Source organism: Calypte anna, chromosome Z (genome assembly GCF_003957555.1).
Source record: "Calypte anna isolate BGI_N300 chromosome Z, bCalAnn1_v1.p, whole genome shotgun sequence".
Classification (NCBI taxonomy): Eukaryota; Metazoa; Chordata; class Aves; order Apodiformes; family Trochilidae; genus Calypte; species Calypte anna.
This window is the reverse complement of record NC_044274.1, coordinates 52,786,270-52,804,555: the sequence shown is the minus strand read 5'-3', so window position 1 is coordinate 52,804,555 and position 18,286 is coordinate 52,786,270. Positions and strand designations below refer to the sequence as shown.

General features: G+C 35.8%; 1 protein-coding gene across 13 annotated transcripts in view; it reads left to right on the top strand.

Annotated features, from left to right (window-relative positions):
- The window catches only part of ERBIN (erbb2 interacting protein), a 117,010-nt gene extending 99,464 nt beyond the window's left edge, over positions 1 to 17,546 (top strand). For 7 of the 13 annotated variants that reach the window (XM_030467997.1, XM_030467998.1, XM_030468001.1 and 4 more), the window contains 9 exons: positions 741 to 924; positions 1,581 to 3,117; positions 9,729 to 9,872; positions 10,698 to 10,829; positions 12,411 to 12,620; positions 13,730 to 13,822; positions 14,418 to 14,492; positions 14,903 to 14,989; positions 17,346 to 17,546. In XM_030467997.1, coding sequence (XP_030323857.1) covers positions 741 to 924; positions 1,581 to 3,117; positions 9,729 to 9,872; positions 10,698 to 10,829; positions 12,411 to 12,620; positions 13,730 to 13,822; positions 14,418 to 14,492; positions 14,903 to 14,989; positions 17,346 to 17,408 — 2,525 coding nt within the window. In that variant the 3' untranslated portion in view covers positions 17,409 to 17,546. Of the gene's footprint in view, positions 1 to 740; positions 925 to 1,580; positions 3,118 to 9,728; positions 9,873 to 10,697; positions 10,830 to 12,410; positions 12,621 to 13,729; positions 13,823 to 14,417; positions 14,493 to 14,902 lie in introns of all 13 variants that reach the window. The other 6 variants (XM_030468005.1, XM_030468004.1, XM_030468008.1 and 3 more) reach the window with 4 other exon arrangements.
- Positions 17,547 to 18,286: the final 740 nt, after the last annotated feature.

Genomic DNA, 18,286 nt, shown 5'->3' with positions numbered 1-18,286 from the left:
TGGGTTGGAAACTAAACTACACAGCTTTAATGAAACAGTAATGATAAACAGGAGAATATTACTAAATATATACAAGTATACAGGAAAATTGATACCACGTTCCTCCCCCCGCTCCCCCAATAACTCTCACATCACCACCAAGGCTGCAGGGCAACCCTGGGAAAGTCCAGGCTGGACTCCTGGGGTCAGCAGCAGTCGGGAGCTGGAGGCAGGAACACACAGATTCAGGCTGGCAGGGACCAGGACCACAGGCAGATGGGCAGACAGGATGCTCCTGGGATGCTGAAGCAAACAGGGACAGATTAAGAAGGGGAAGCAGGAAGGGGTTTGACCATCATGATCCCTCAAATTTATACCGAGTATGACGTGTATGGGATGGAATACTCTGTTGGTCAATTTTGGACGTCTGTCTTGTCCGTTCCTGCCCAAAGGAGGGCTTCAGATGTGACATCTTCACTCCTTCTGGAGGGCAAAATGTTCCTCAGAGCTGTCCTTGGCTCTGCATACCAGTCTCTAGCAGTAACTATAAACATCGAGTGTTACCAGTCCTAGAAGCAGACACTGTCTGAGAAATTTGCTGTTAATTTCAGCAAGTGCAGCTCCTTACAAGAGACTTAGCTGAAAGCAAAAGTACAAGATAGAAAATTACCTTTATCCTGGCCCAAACCAGGACACATACATACATTAAATGACCATTAAACAGATGTCTTTGGAGCTAAATTGGCAAATTTTTATTTCAGATGATTCAAAAGATGCTGATTCCTTATCAGATGAAGCTACCCACAACAGCAATCAAAATAACAGCAACTGTTCCTCTCCTTCTCGAATGTCAGATTCTGCTTCCTTAAATACTGATAGTAGCCAAGATATTTCTCTCTGTTCTCCAGACAAAGAAACACATGCTGCTGTTTTATCCAAGATCAGGTTTGTAAGACATTGTATACCACTGAACAAATGTAATAGGAAAATGTTACATAATCTTTCATATTATGTGTCTGTTCCACTAATTCACAAATTTATCATTCATTAATTTAAATACTGATGTTTTACAATAATGTTAAATAATGTAGTAGCTCCTTGTTTAAAAAAAAAGAGCTCAGAGTCTGTTTTTAGTATACAAGACATGGTTCCCATCTGCTTTAATAATAGGGCATAATAATTTCATCCTTACAATTTTTCTCCCTGCAGAATACTTCAGTACACCATTTTTAAAAGCTCTATGTATTTATTTGCGTAATGTCAAAGAATAATTTTATTACTAACGTAACTATAAAACGGTCTTAGAATCTTACTAAGAATGGACTTTGAGGTTGCTACTCTTCTTGAGGCCTTAGTTAGAAGGTGCCTTTCTCAAAAAGAATTCCTAATAGGTACATGACATTTATGCAAAAATTGTCATGGGACCTGCAGATATGTGATTAAAAAGATGGAATAACGAATCGTGAGTCTGGCTGTATATTGGCCTTTGTCCCCATGCACAGTGTGGCTGTATTGCATGTTAATGTTTATTTTCTCTGAAACAGTTCTTAAAGGAATATGTTCCTTTTGGAATTTCTTTTAAGAGCTATCTTTTTTTCCAGGCGAGAAGATGAAAATTTGAATAATCTTTTGCAAAATGGAGATGAGATGAACATTACAGTAGAAGAAAAAATAATTGTGCAAGAGAAGGTTACAAATTTGTCTGAATATGAATTAAGCATCGAAGAAAGATTAGGCCTGATAGGAAAAGGTGTTGATCTAACTACAGAGGAGTTCTACACTCCTACAGAGGAGACTCACAAGTTAGACCAAATAAACATGAATATCAATAAGCTGGTTAGTGAAGAGGCAGAGCCAGTTCCTGTAGAAAGGTTACAAACACAGGAAATAGTTTCTGTAAAGGGCTTTTTGGATAACAACACAAAAGAAGAAAGTAAGCACTTGGAAAATGGAAATAAATATCCTATAGATAAATTAAATGGACATCCTCAGGAAGCAGTACAGTCTCCCAGTAAAGACAAACTTACAAGAAGCACTGCAGTTGATGGCGATTCTGTTGAGCTGCCTGTTTCAAGGAGCACTGAAGATTTGTCCCCACAGAGATGTGGTCCTGTGATGAAACCTCAGAGTGTCACCAGTATGGATACTGGTGGTGTGAAAGTCTGTGATGTTGTCAATGAGAACGGTTCTCAGCAGCCAAATTTGGCAGTAAAATCAGCACCTGATAGTGCAGATGGAAAAAACATAGTCCGAAGCAAATCCGCTACTCTTCTTTATGATCAGCCCTTGCAGGTTTTTCCTGGGTCGTCATCATCATCTGATTTAGTATCTTCTACAAAAACAATGTTGAAGTTTGACTCAAATCACAATCCCGAAAGTGCTAATGCCACGAGAGGGTCAGCAGCAAGTGGTGCACAGAAGTTCTGTGCTCCCCAGTATAATATTCAGTACAGCAGCAGTGCAGCAGCAAAAGACACCTTGTGGCCTCAGAAACAAAACACCCAAGTAGAACAGGGCAGCTTACCTCCCTCACGCCTGGTGAGATCTGACAGCACAGAAACCCCTGGCTATGTGAAGCATTCTGCCAATATGAATTTCTCCAATCATAACAATGTCCGAAGCAGTGCTGTGTATAACACTCACCAGCGGATGTCTGGGAGACACATGGATATGTGGGCTCTTCCCCCGGGTGACAGACTGCTCCCAGGGGCTACCAGGCACACTCTCCAAAGGCAGAGCAGTGTGTCTTCCACAGCTTCTATCAATATTGGGGATACTGGACTTTCAAGGCGAACTCAGGTTCCTGAAGGGGACTATTTAACATACAGAGATTTGCATTCAATGGGAAGAGCACCACCAATAATGTCTGGGCAGCAGAGGCCTCTTTCTGCCCGCACATACAGCATTGATGGTCCCAACGTGCCCCGACCGCAGAGTGCTCGGCCCTCGGTGAATGAAATACCAGAGAGAACTATGTCAGTGAGTGACTTCAATTACTCACGGACTAGCCCTTCAAAGAGATCAAACCCAAGGGTTAACTCTGAGCACTCTTTATTAGAACCTCCAGGAAAAAGTAAAGTCCCTCATGACTGGAGGGAACAGGTGCTGCGACATATTGAGGCTAAAAAGCTAGAAAAGGTAAAAAAATCTTTTTGAACTTTTCTACCTTTCTGCTACCTGAATATAGAATGTTAAATACTCTCTTTTTTGAAGTGCTTTTAATTACCAGTGAAAATGTACTTCTGATAGTACCTTTAAAAGGACAAATATGTTTGTGATGAATATCTGAGGAGCAGCCAAATGCTACCAAATGAGCCAAATTGCTCAATGTAATGAAATTTTCCCAAAAGAAAGAAAAGTCCCAGATTTTTTTACATCATACTTGCCAGCTTAGTCCAATTACTTGAGAATATACTAAATAATGTCACGCTGACCTGCTGGGCTGGAAGGCCAGCTCTTTGAAGCCAGGCAATTTTTAATGTAGCATTGTATTCGTATTATACTAAAATATTCCCTTACACTTCTTGATCTTTCTGTTCTGCCTTTTGTCTCCCATTTCTTCTCTTTAAGAACAAGAAAAAGAAAACCAGTAAAATCTCTTTGGAATTACAGGTCTATAGCTTCAGTTGTTAAAGAATTTAAAAAATGTAATTAACATGTATTTGCCTCCAAGCCAGTTGTCTTTTGAAACAGGTTATCTGACAGATTGTTATATTAATATTTATTGTTGTAAGATGTGAACTCTTAAAAATCTTGTTCATTTCAAGAAATCACAGGAGGTTTGATATAACTAGAGATGATGAACAAGATTCTTAATGCACGGTAAACGCTATCAAGAATTTGAGCTGCTGTGTAGAGCTGCACAATTAAATCTCTTCAAAGAATTTGTGTAGAGGCGGAAGAGTATAATCTATGCTGTCCAGCTAAACCAGTTTAAAATATCACTAGGTAGTGGGTAAAATGTGATTAGCCTCATCCTGTTTCCATGGAAGGGACGTGCGACAAACAGCCAAAATATTTTTCTATTATTTGATGGGGTTTTTTATTTCTTTTGAAAGAAAAAAGTTTGATTTGTGATTACTTTGCTAAATACTTCAGCATCCATGATATCTAAAGAAATTTGAGATGGTTGGAAAAGTTACTTTTCGCTATAATTTTTCTTCTAAATTCAACTACTTGAAGGGAATGAGTTCCCTTTTGTTTGTTTTAAGTTGCATAACTTCCAGTGAAAGGCAGGGGTGAGTTTTGTTTTCTGAAGAAGCCTGCACAATGGCTGCAGCTATTCTTCTGATCCTGTTTGAGTCATGTCCATATTTTAAGGCTTTCACAGTCCTGTCCTGTATTGTGTGGTATCTGTTCAGGTGCTGCCACTGTACCATGGCAGTCAGCTTTACTGAAATGAAATAGGTTGACTTGATTGCCCTTATGTCCTTCCATACTTTCAATCATGCTTTATATGTAAAGTTTTTTTTTTCTTTTTTTTCCTACTAGATATAGAATAGCTGCTATTAAAAAGTCAGCAGAGCATCTAAGTTATCATATCTTAGAAGTCTGCTTTGTATGCAGGTGTTTGTTTTCTCTCTGGCCTGGAAGCATTTTAAAGGAGTTCTTACTTAAAAATCTGAGACTTCTTTATGGGTTTAAAAGTGAACCTGTATATAATTGTCTATTTTATATTCTCTGGGATATGGCAAACTTAAAAAGAAAAATCTAAACTGTGAAAAATGTAGATATGATCCTATATGGCAGCTGGCAAATATGATAATGTGGAAATTCTATTAACCTACTGGATATTTTTTTCTTCTTTTAAAATGATAGTTTGAGTATTTCTGTTTGCCATTAAAAAGTAGTGTGTGTGGGTTAATCTAAAAACCAGACTATTGAAATATTTCAAAATTCAGCAATTATAGAACTCATTCAAGGAACAAGCATGTACAGAGTAAGTTCAATTACAGAGCTCATTTAAGGAATCTTTATTGGAAATTTACAGCGCTTTCGTGGATTTGAAATGTTTTTGTTTTTTTTTAAAGCATAAAACACAACACTGACAAAAACAGGTATACAAAATTATGCCTTATGATGAGTATTTGATTCCAGTTTCATGCCTGTGGTTTCATACAATAGTAAGGGCTAATAGTATTACTTTTGCTGTGACTCTTCAGAGCCTGTTATCTGAATTTAATCATGTTCATTATTTCTCTCTTCTGCTTATTAGGAAAGAGGTGCAGTGAGGTTTAGGGGTTAATTTTGCTGTGGTGGTTTTTTTTTTTTTCTTCTGGCTCTGCTGATAAGTACTTGTTTATTTCATTTTTATAAAATTTAGTAACTGAAGGAGGAGAGCACTAAATAAACAGTGCCTACTTGTTGGACAAATTTAAAAGCTAGCGTAGCGATTGTTTTATTTATTGGCCATTTTTACCTGATACAGGTTTGCATGAGAAGTGATACAGAATAGCTTTAAGCCCAGAAAAAATTATAAGCAGTGAATTCCAGGCCAATAACCAGCATTTGTAATCCCTTTGACTAGCTGCAAGGAGGCAACTAAAATTATCCATCTGGTTCAAGGGAGATGAAAATAGCTCATGAGAACATTCATAAATAGACATTTTGCATATTTTCAGGAGAAACAATTACATAATGCAGAACATTTTGTGGCATAAATAAAAGAGCTTATTTAAATGTCAAGCTGCTCTGTAGTAGATATATATGTAAGCTGTTGGAAAGCATAGAGACAATTCTGCCTCACTACCAACCTCAAAAGTTTAGTGCATTGGTGAGGCTTTAGGAACAGTAATATTTTTCACATTTTTTCTTTTTTCCTTTTTGAATGTGACTTGCCAATTTTACTACCTTATGCACCTCCAGTAGTCTTCTGTAGTAGTCTTGTTGAAAATGCTCATTTTGGAATTTAAACTAAAATACTGCCTATGTAAAAACACAAAAGTAACACACATTTTATTGTGTGGCAAAGGAATTTCTCATCCATGAATTGCAGTAATGAATTTCTACAACAGTTACCTGCAAGTATCTTATATTTCTATGTCCTGAGTTGGCAGAAAGAGTTACTGAATCCAACTCTGTCCTTTCCTTATATATATTTTTTTTTTGTTATGGATCCTTTGGGAGTTCTTCCCAAGCTACATGTCTGCTTTCAATTCTAAATTCACTTAGACTTCAGTACTCCATTTTTGTCTACTTCTTCTATTTATCTAAAATGGCAGAGTTTTCAGATGAGAGGTCATGAAGTTTCAGTTCTGCTTTCCAATTCAGAAATCAGAATAGATGTTCTTAAAGGTTACCAGTGTATAGTGCCTTACTAAAAGAAAAATGTCCTAGGGTTTCAGTACAGATATAGGACTGCAGTTTTAATAAACGTTTGAAAGGTTTTATTAAATTGGTTTTCTATGTTACATACCTAGTATGCAAGGAAAGTACCTTTAGTGGGTATTGCACATTTTAAATCAAGTGCTTTACTGTTTACAAGATCTTAGCCTGAAGAACATCTTGACACTGACAAATTACAGGAGTGCTATCTATTCCATAGGTGGTAGTTTTAAATTTTTATATTAGTGGGTTTTTCCATTTTAAATGGACTACTGAACCATCCATATTTTATAATGATATTTTGTGGAGTTCAATACATCACACTTCAAAAAGAAAATTCTTATGCATTTGGAATGTAACAAAAGTGCAAAATGCAAATATTTTATGATAGTAGAATTTAAATTATATATAATTTTCTGTATATCACTCTTCAATAAGGTTGCTGTCAATTACTGAAGTTACATTTTTTTTCAGGATCAGAAAGCTAAATCCATGCCTATTTGTGTTTTCCCTCTCTCATAACTGAAAAATAGTTTCAGAATATTTAAGCTCTTCCTTGGGATAAAACAGGATCTTGAAATCTTAAGATTTCAAACAAAGCTTTTCTTTACTTGTGTGCTTTTATTTCAAAGGCTTAAAATATTAACTTTGGGCATTTCAAATCTACCAGAATGCCTTCAGCAACTTTTCCTAAAGAATCTTTGGTAGTCATGGTGGGAATAAAAAGTGATGGAATTTCTAGACATTTAATGTAGCCTCAAGGGGTAGCTTATGTCCACTTTCAGTTGGCAATTGAAACTAAGTAGTGTTATATAAATAAATAAAAAATTTACACTTAAGTTTAGACATTAGGTTAGCAATTAAGGGTATTTCGAGATAAGTAGAGTGTCAAGTTGTGTTTCCTGCAGATCCTTGGCATTTTACTACTTCCTGTTCTATACCAAAATTTCATGGGATTGCTGGGGCAGACTCTAGACAGTCTTAAAAGTACAGCACTATTGTCCAGTATAAGTAAACCTAGGAAATTCCACTGTTTATTCTCTTGCACCTAAGTAAATGTGTTAAGGCACATCAATTCCCAAAAGACACTCATTTGAAATCTGAAACTTCTAATTCTCTTGTAAGCTGCAAAATGGAGAATATATTTTGACTCTTAGCATTCAAAAAGAATGTAAGGAAACTGCAAGCTATGCTACTAGCTGCCTGCATTTAAACTTATTCCACTAGAAGGCTGAGTTTGACTTCAAATACTGATTTATATGTGGAATTTATTTTTTTTTTACTTTGCACATAGCCATTTTTTCTTGATTTCTTGTAGGTTTTATATGTGTTCTTTACAGATGAATAACTGATTTCTAGTGAATGTAGCTTTTGCAAAATATAGTTGAACATGGCATCTGTATTGGTTTAGAGTAACTGAAATGAGGTTCCTCAAGCCTCAAATATCTGAATTATTATTTTGCAGGCCATTTTGTTGTAAGGCACTGTATTACAGCAAGTGGAGAAGGGAGTTGATATTTGGCACTAGCATTCATGTTTAATCTGAAGTTTAGACCATGCATTTATTTCATTTTTAATTTTTAATGAATTTAAATTAAAAACAGGTGTTTTAATGGCATCTGAATGGCATATTCAGATTTCCAAAGGTGTCTTTTCTGGTGCAGCAGTCTTCAGGAATCTCACTAGGAACCCTCACCATGCTCACATTGAGATGCAAAATTGAAGAGTGATGTTCATACTCCAAATACCTCGGTTTCTCTCTTCTTAGCAGAGAATAGGTAGAGGAAGAATACTTCCTAGGTTTGTCGCTAGAAGTCTCTTCCTGTGTTAAACTAAAACTTTCTTTCAACTCCATGTAATTTTAAAGAGTACTTGCCCTGTACAGTTTGTACTTCTAGATTCCTTTTGGTTTAGCTGAAGAGGAGGAGACATGTAGAGGAATATTCAATGTAGAGGAGGAGAAAAATGCTGGTTGTGGTGCTTCCCATGTCTTTCTACAGCAATTGTATAAGTAATCTTTTGTACTTTGGAATAATGCTTTGCCAGGAAAGGGGGTTTCTTAAACACCAAAATAAAACTATTCTCTGGCTATGTAAACACCTTGAAGCTCACTAAAAAGAGTTAACAGAAATCTTAATTCTTGATGTTCAAGTCTGTGCCTCTACGAATAGTAGGAAAGTTGTGACTTCTGCAGATCTATCTTAAATTGTAAATATAAACCTGGATTTAGATTATCACTATTTCTTAACAATCTGTTTGGAACCTTCTAAGACAATAGTGAACCTAGTGGATCTAGGGATACTTATAGTGTAATGGTATGCTAGAGACATTTCAGAAGATAACTTTCTAGTCTCACCAGGCTTTCCTTCTATCTTTATCTTGTCTTTTTGCCACTTAAAGAAGATGGAGAGATGTAGGAATCTCTGAGAGGACCTTCCTGTAAGGAGACTTCAGGGACTTGCCTTTACAAGTCAGGGAAAAACGCCACCTTATCTAATCAGAGTGTATTTTGAGAAGAGTTATAAGAACGTGCTTTGAAGCACTAAATTCAAATTTGGTGGGGTTTGATGCTTTGATTTTTTTACTATGATTGTATATTTACATGGGTCTTTTGTCAGTTTTTCAAGTTAGGTTTGTTTCATTTGTCATCTGGCATGTAAAGAATTTTCCTTTTGTTCTTCTGTGTATTCTTTTGTTCTTAAAACCATGAAAGTCCATGGTGGCAAGATGGTAATGTCTACTGCTTTCTTTCTGTTACCCTGGCCAACATTGCAGAGGTCAGGTTTGCAAGGTAATGAAGCTCAAAACCAAACCACTCCCACATTCGTCCTTGAGCTCATGTTACCTGTTTGATGGCCTACAGAGCACACAGATGGTCTTAGAGGTTCCTTACCAAGCTGTTTTTCTTCAAATGAGTCTCGTTCACATTTTTTGAATGACGTGTTATTGGAATGCATTTGTCCTGTTCAGAGCATTGCAATAATGAGAAAATGCAGTAGATCAAACCTCTGCAAATTTTTATTTGGACTGTACCGGTAATAGGGGGAAAGTGAGACCAACAAATGGTAAAGAGGTGGCTTTCCACAGGGGTTTATCTTGACTGCCAGCTTCTCTTCCTACAAGATATTTAATATTTTGCAAATTTAATTAAAATCTAGAAATATTGATACATGGTGCACCTTTGTTGCTTTTCCAGACACATGAACACTTGGATTACTTTATTTACATGTAATTCTGATTTACAGTAAATAAAGGTGAATAGGGGTCACTGAGTTGTGTTTTATACATCACAGTGGTACTGTTCTTGCATGTTTTTTATCTTGCATGACAATGAATTATGTTTGTATTAGTCTATGTATAACATGTCTTGTGGTTTATGCATGCTGCACTAATCTCTGTGTTAAATCTGTCCCCTCTTTATTCAGAGCATGCTGTCTAGGTCCTTTAATTCCAATTATGCTGCAGTTAGCAGCTTTCACTATGGCAGCTCTAGGGATCTTCATGGCAGCCAGGGTAGTGTTGCCTTGAGTGTTGCAGACGGAAGAGGTTCTGGTGTGCACATTGTTCGAGTGAGTACCTACAGGAGGCATTGCAATATATAGAGGGGGAAAGAATAAACTGTGAGAGGTATCCATACATTGATAGAGTTATCCTTTTATATATGGGTAATGCTTCCAATAAAAAGAATATAATTTGTGCTGGAATTTTTTTATAGGCATAAAATCAAATACTTTGCCTTCCTTCCATATGCCTTAAATTTATGGCAAGGCTTTTCAATTTAATATCATGGAGTTTTTCTAGTTGGCTCTTACAGGTGGTTAAACATATGTAATAGTGTCTGCTTTCGTTTTACATATGTGAACAAGAGATCACCATTCTGAATTTAGCCTTGGTTGATAAAAGTTTGAACAAAACCTTACTATGCTTTTTTTCTCCCCCCATCAGATTCTGATGATACAAACTGTAATGTCAGATTCCAATTGAATTCACAAAAATATTTTAGTTTGTAAGAAAATGAGGACATTATTTCTTAAAGCTGAGCACCCTGATTCATGTTATAGTATCCATTGTGAGCAGGATAAAATCAACAGAAGACATTTTAACTGTACAAATCCTTGAATAGGCAGCCCTTAGCATTCATTTATTTTTCTAAACAGTTTATTGATGATCAAAGACACCTCTGCCATTTTAGTTTTTGTAAATGTCCATCAGTATTTTATGGGTGTGGTGTCTTGGCTGCTAAGATTTTCTATACAAACAGTGTACTAGTTTATCAAAGAGGATAACCTATGATGAAGCCCTTAAAATGTTTTGTTCTGGGCTTCTGATGAGAATTTAGTTTTAAATTATGTGAAAGCAACCATCTTACCTTCTCTATTCTATTCTTTTTAAAGCATCCCCAGGCTTCTAATCCAGGAGACCAATGTCAGGATGAAGTATTCATTTCAGGACAACAAAATTACTCGTCTGCCACACTTAGTCTCAAAGATATTCCACCAGACAGCATGAAGAAAATAGCTGTGCAGGTAATTATCTACATGACACCACAGAAAGGATATATTTATTATTCTTTTTATGGGGGGTTTACTATTATTGTTATTTGTTAAAACATAGGCTGGGGTAGCAGTTGGAACTAAGGTTTCTTTAAAATGTAATACCCTGGTATTGTAGGTGATGTAAATTAAATACCATCAGCTTCTTGGAAGATAAAATATTTACTTATACAAAGGGGGATAGTTCTCATGTTATGTCAGCAAAGACTTTGAGAGAAACAATGGGAAGCCATATTTGTAATCGCAAGTGGAAATTAGAATATGGCAGGTGATTTCAGGAAAGCAATCTGAGAAGCTAATTAAATCTTTTCAAGAACAAAACTGAAATCTGCTTTGATGGAATTGTAGTGATAAACCAGAATTAGTATGAGAGTTTCTGTTTTCATCTCTAAGGTCCATCTATACAAGCAAGACCTACTACAATGAAACTAAATGGATGTTTGTAAATTGTTGCAGTGTAGCAAATTGTATTGCTGATTTGAACAGCTGTTGATACCTGTGCCTGTGTAAACTGGATCTGACAGTGCCACAAAAAAATAGGTTCTTTTTCACAGAATGGCTTGGGTTGGAAGGCACCTTAAGGATCATCTAGTTGCGTCCCCCGTGGGCAGGCATACCTCCCACTAGACCAGATTGCTCAAGGCCCCATCCAACCTGGCCTTGAACACTTCCAGAGTGGAGGAACGCACACACAACTTCTTAGGGCGTTTACATTTAAAAAAAAAAACTGTAGAAAAATGTGTTATTTTAATAAATCTGATCTGTAAATAGGCTAAAAATTATATATATATGAACACAGTAGCGTGTCTTAGCATCACTTTGACATAAAAAGCTCAACAGAATAGATTCTGGTATGTGTTCATTCCCACAGCATGGTTAAAAGTTAAAATGTACACTTTTCAGTTATTTTATAATATTGAGAAAGAGAGCATTTTAATCCTGTTCTATAACTAATGAGATAATGGTGGCAGGCAGAAAAAAAAAGCGTCACTCAAGACTGTAGTATTCTTGGAAGATACAGACAGATGAGTGACTACTTAGGCTGTGTAAGAACACCAGGCATGTGGGTGAGGAGGGAGGAGGCTGCCCTCAACACAGAGATGAACAGCAACTCTGAGGTTTCACTGACAAACACGGTTATCCCCAGTATCATTCCTAGTGACATGTCTTAACAGTTATGTACCTTACTGTTGTTGTCATCATTATACTTATTAAATCAATGACAGATATGTTAACAAAAGATTAACTGTCATTGCTAGAAAACAATGTTTGGGATAACTCAGTGTGAAACAAGTGCTTAAAAGCAAAGATCTATCTCATCTGTCCTTGTAAATGATCACTTAAAGTGAGTTTTTGTTTTTCTGATTTGTTCTCACTAGTTCAAAGCTGTTGACTGTAAAGAAAATTAAGTGCAATTATATATGATCCAGAAGAATAGTTTTAGTAATGTTCCTAAAATTAAAAGCAGCCAAGTATGAAAAATATTGAAATAATAAACAAGACAGGATTGCTGCTTATAAAATGCATGACATTGAGCATTCATGTTTTATTCAGATACCTTTGACAAATGGACAGATGTGCCAGCCTCAAAGACCTCAGGCAAACTACAGCCAAGTCCATCATCTCCCTCCTCAGTCATCAGTAGCAAGACACCCATCTAGAGAGCAATTAATTGATTATCTGATGTTGAAAGTTGCCCACCAGCCTCCCTATGCCCAGTCCCAGTGTTCTCCCAGACAAAGCCATGAGTTGGCAAAGCAAGAGGTAGGAATAAAATCTAACATGATGATACATCTGTCTATCAGTAGCAGTGAATTGCTGGATTGTTTTCATTTATTACAATTTTTCTGTAGGTGGTAACAGAAATTCTGTAGCAGTTTGCCTCCAGCAAGAAGGCACCATTATCTGAATGCAATTCCACTACTGAAATCACACATTCCTTCTAGTTTTAATCTCTAATTATTTTTTGTGTGAACATTTTAAGAGAGAAGTGTGGTAGATTAATAGAATGTCCCAAAAACTTCAGTTTGCTTCTGCTGGGCTAGAAATTTATTTCGCAACTAGGTGTTCGATGATCAACTCATTATTTATCTAGAAACTGAAAAAATACAAAGTGGATGTACAACTTACAATTATTTACACCTATTCATGCTATCCAGAATATTTCAAAAACCTACAAATGTAGAAATAGGCATCCATAAGAAAAAGGCAGCATAAAACCAGTCTGAACTTCTGATGCCTGTCTGATAATTATCAGTTTTGTTTATGATAGATGTGGGTAAGAACAATGATAATTGTGGGTAATTCAGTGGCTGTTTCATTGTGGCAACTATCTTTCTGCTCTTGGACACAGGGTGTGTTGGGTTTTTTAAGAAAAGTCTGTTTTCATTCTTTGCTAGAATGAGAATGTCCACCACAGTTTTGGATACATACAACTTAAAATAGGAACAAAGTTTGATCTTTGAAATTCAGGTAGAAGTAGCAAAAAATAGGAGGAACAGGTTCTTTTGTATGAACTTGTGTATCTGCTGGGGGCATTAAATTAATTTACATTAGATCTAAAGATCTGTGAGTTTAAAGCCCACATCAACTATGTTTATAGTAAGAGGGACTGGAATGGTGAATATGTACAATGATCAGTGATGCTGTTGTATTGGAATCTTATTCTGAATTAATAATATGAGATGCAGTACTCCCTTAAACTCTGATTTTGTTTGTTTATAGGTGTTTAGGTTTTTTTTCTTGTTAAAGATTTAATTAATTGATAAAATAATTCTCATTTTTTATCTGAATTGCTCAGTAATGATTTAATTACAGTAGTTTTGAATGCAGATTTTTAGCCAGTTCATCTGACTTTGGTTGTAACTACTTAGATTCGCGTGAGAATTGACAAGGATCCAGAACTTGGATTTAGTATATCAGGAGGAGTTGGTGGTAGAGGGAATCCATTCAGACCTGAAGATGATGTGAGTATTTTATACTAATGTGCCTTACAAATATTCTGATTGATAGTATTTCCAGTGTTCAGCAAGACTGGGGAGGGGAGAAGAATGTACATCCTCCAAACCACTAAGCCAGGACTGGAGGGGAGAAAATGGAGGACAGATGGTACAGAAATCATGGTGGGAGGTGACCACAGTGGTCACAGCACAGCACAGAGAATGATTCTATCTGCAGATTCTTCACAGTTCCAGAGACTGATCAAGAGATTTGAGGTAGTGAATTATGGGGTTTACAGTTAGGAAGTCTCTTTTAAGCTAACATCATTTAGACTATAGCCTTAATTTTGATGGTTGATAATTCATCTTGACATGTACATCTGCCAAATTAAACAAGGCAGATATGATTTTGCCCTTCAGTAATCCCTTAAAGGCAGTTCTCTTGGGTTTACCTTCAGAAAAGGAAGACAGTCACAAAAGCCAGTTAACCTGTAGAATAATACTGCATTCATTTCTACTTAGAATGGAAAATAGAAAAACTGTTTAAAATTGCATCCTGTTCGTGCTACTCTACCATTCATGGAATAAGTTGTTAAAATATTTTCTACCTCTGTTTTTCAAGGGTATATTTGTAACCAGAGTGCAACCAGAAGGACCAGCTTCTAAGTTGCTGCAGCCTGGAGATAAGATAATTCAGGTACTGTGGTCATCTTATTCATCTAATCATCAAATAATTAACCAGTCTGTGTTGATTTTTAGTTGTCAGCTTTTCTAAGAGCAGCATGTTTAATTTTTAGACAGATTACTACTATCTTTTCTTTTTTTCTTCCACCTGACATTAGGATAGATGATGCAGGCTGAGATATTAAGTTGGACCACTTTTTCAAACACTATTTTTTATGGTTCTGAAGTAAAAAAAACAGACTGATTGTGTCATTCCACATTAGCATTTCATTAGGCTTTAATATAGTTTATTTAACTTTCACCACATTCAGTGTTTTGAAAAATAATAGGCCTTAAAGCTTAAATAGACGAACATGAAATACTAATGTGTTTCAGTAACATGACATGAGACTTTCATTTGCAATTTTAAATATTTCTTTTTAGGCTAATGGATACAGCTTCATCAATATTGATCACGGACAAGCAGTATCTTTGCTAAAGACTTTTCAGAATGCAGTGGAGCTCATCATTGTGAGAGAAGTTTCTTCATAAATACTGTGGATTGGGGGGTAAAAGCCAGCAGGATTCATTGAAGGACTTACAGGAAACTGAATATTTTGCCTATTTTTATACATGAAAGGAACTTGAAAAGAATTACGATCAAAATTTGTACAGAAAATACAGAACTTGTGGTTAAAGGGGAAAGACCACTGTATAAAAAGTACAGGAAGTCCTTTTGGAAATGCTTATGGTGGATAAACTTGTTTTTAAGCATTATAGCAATCTAAGGATCACTCCTCCAAGAACAAACCTGTGTTGCTTTTTTGTACAGATGGTAGGTTTATTTTTGGATAATTCATGCACGTTACTAAACCTTGTGCAAGGCTTTGTGAAGCCTCGGGGGTAGCCAATGGACAGATGGCAGGGCTGTCTGTCCTGTAGCTGTTTATTGCCTTTATTTTTATTCACCAGATATTAATGTGTTATACTGAAACCACTTCTGTAGATACAGACTGGGGATATTAAATGTTGGTTTTGCTATGTGCACATTGTATCGGTGAACGGGTAGATGGAGGGTGGCGCTGTTTGGACAGAGAAAAAGGTCAGGTGAAATAACTATTTGCTATCTAAATCTGGAATCAGAGAAGAAGGAAGTGTTTAGGTCTGGAGTGTACATCTACCAATAGAAAATGCAATAAAAGCTTACGGTGTTTTTTAGGAAGACTGAAACTACAAATTTCTGATATTCTACAGGATTTGTTCATAATGTAGTCACTGAATATTCCTTTGCCACGTGCAATTCATGTTTAGTTAGGTTTTCTTGCATACATAGTTTTTTCATCTGTACTGTGGAACTGTGCCCAGAGGTTTTTCTCTGCCATGGGAATACCCAACTTTGTGGAAATGGTGATACTTTTATCTTTATAAAGAGTACTCAGTTTTAACCTTACAGATTTTAAAAATGAAACTGAAATGGCCAGTTTTTAAGGTTGTTGCCTGTAATATATATTTAAACACACACAGAGTAAATGATGCAGACAGCATTAAGAAAGACATCTTGATTTTGTTTGGCCTTTGCATTGCCTTGTTAATCAAAAAGGAAACAATACGCATGGAGCTAGGTAACCAAAGTAAGTTTGTGAAACTTTGAACAGTGATGGAAAATTGCTGTGGTGAGGTGGAGAGTAGAGGGAGGGTGTGCTTACAACTCACCAGTTCGTAATGATGTTTCTTAAAGGGCTGTTCTACAGGTAACATTAAATGTGAACTAGACACTTCAGAGTCATTAAAGGGTTTCTAACTTTATTAATGTAACAGTGATTTACCACAGGCTGCCTTCGTTCCTTATTACTGTATGAAATACTCAATTATGATTCTATTAATTTTGTTTACCAGAACATTAACTTTTATTTTTCTCTTTCTCCATTGTAATTGAATCGACCGCATAATCTGCAGTGATAATTTATACACGGTTGTTATGGACCAGGGAAAAGTGCCATAGAAGACCAATAACTGTTCTTAATCAAGGCTAATGATGAGCCTGTCGTTACAGCAATATTCAGTTATTGCAGTTCATTTTTAATCACATATAAGTTGGTAGCTTGAGACAGGTATAAATTCCTTTTTTTTTCAACCCATGTATGCAAAAGTAAATGCTTTTCATAAAGCTAGCAAAAACACCAGCCTCTTTTAGTTTTGGGACAATGAGCAGAAGAGAGGAATTAAACATAGCTAGCAGTAATAAACAGGCAGTACTTTTTAAATAAGTGAACTCCAATATTATTGCACTTCTTTCAGAGATGTTAACTATTGCTTATTGTACTGTGTATAGTTCTAATATTAATTGAAACCCTTTAACAACTCTTTGTATATTTTAATTCTTTTTAGTTGATTTTCAGTAATATTTACATAGAAATGATTTTTTGATATATTAGCAGTAATGTGCTGTATTTTGATATAATTCATTTATTTTCTGTGTGCTATTAATCTTCAAAGAAACGAATGAGAAACATAGCTATATAATGGCAGGCTTCAGTGTTCCCCTTCTAAGATGTGTTTTGTTGTTGTTTAGTTTCAGTTTTTTTATTGAAAATGCAAAATGGTCACCTCACCTTTTCACTACTTTTAATCATGTTATTTGTATCACACACTGCCTTTTAAAGGGAATGCATACAGACAAGTCCTAAATTACCTTGGTCTTCTATATAACCTGTATCTTTGGGAAGGGAAATGTCCAAAAAGCAGAACTGATTCTTTACTGATCTTGGACTGACTTTGTATACATTTTGCAGTACATTTAAATATATCACTAAGGAATTATACTGTATTGTGTTTTGCTTTAATGGTAACAGAAGTTTTAAATGTTGCTGTGTCACTTAATTTTCAGATTTATGTATCACAGGAAGATTCTACCAAAAACTGCTTGGCTGTGGTAGAACTATGGAAGTAGGGATTTATAGCAAGAAGTTTAGTACTTCTTGTGGAAATACTTGGCCAAAGCTTGTCTTCAGTAAAATATCAAATTGACCATCTAATAAAACATGGATTATGGTGATTTTACTCATTAAATGTTGGAGTTTTCAGTGGACTGAGATGTGTTTGTTCCTTCAGTGTCTGTGTGTAAAGGTAAACATATGTCAAACTAGATGATATGCAGAGAGTGGGAGAAAGGTGTCTCCTGAACTAGTCCAGACAGGATTCAGCAGGAGGAGAGACAGTATCAGCACTTTTCATTTTTAAAGCATCTGAAACTGCATTTTGAATAGAATAAAATCCATCAGCAGCCTAAGTTACTCATCACGGCACGGAGTTGATGCAAACTCCGGTAATTCTTTCTATTCTTAATAGCTCATTAAAGAATCAGTTCAACTGATGTAATGAAAAGATTCAGTCTCCCACATATTTATTATGTAAATATTTTTTAGGTTTTTTTTTTTGGACTGGAGTTAAAAAAATGTGTATATACTTGAAAGCATTCTATGAACACCAACAGCAATAAACAACACACAGAATCAATTCTTACGATTATTTTCATTTTGTTTAGAAATATTCCCTTGTCAGCAGCTATGAAATGTTTTTATTGATCAAGATTTATTCAACATTCCAAATTTTTGTATATAATTAGACTGTTTCTGAGGTAACACATGGAGAATAGATAATAAACTAATGCTCTTTAAAGCTGTGTGTAACTGACTTATTTAAGGATTAGGAAATTCTCCATAATAACAATTTCTTCTTCTATAGTTTCTGTAGACCTTACTACTCTATCAATATTCATTAGAAAAGTCTTATTTGTGTTTCACTCTCTGTGCATCTCAGTGACCCAGA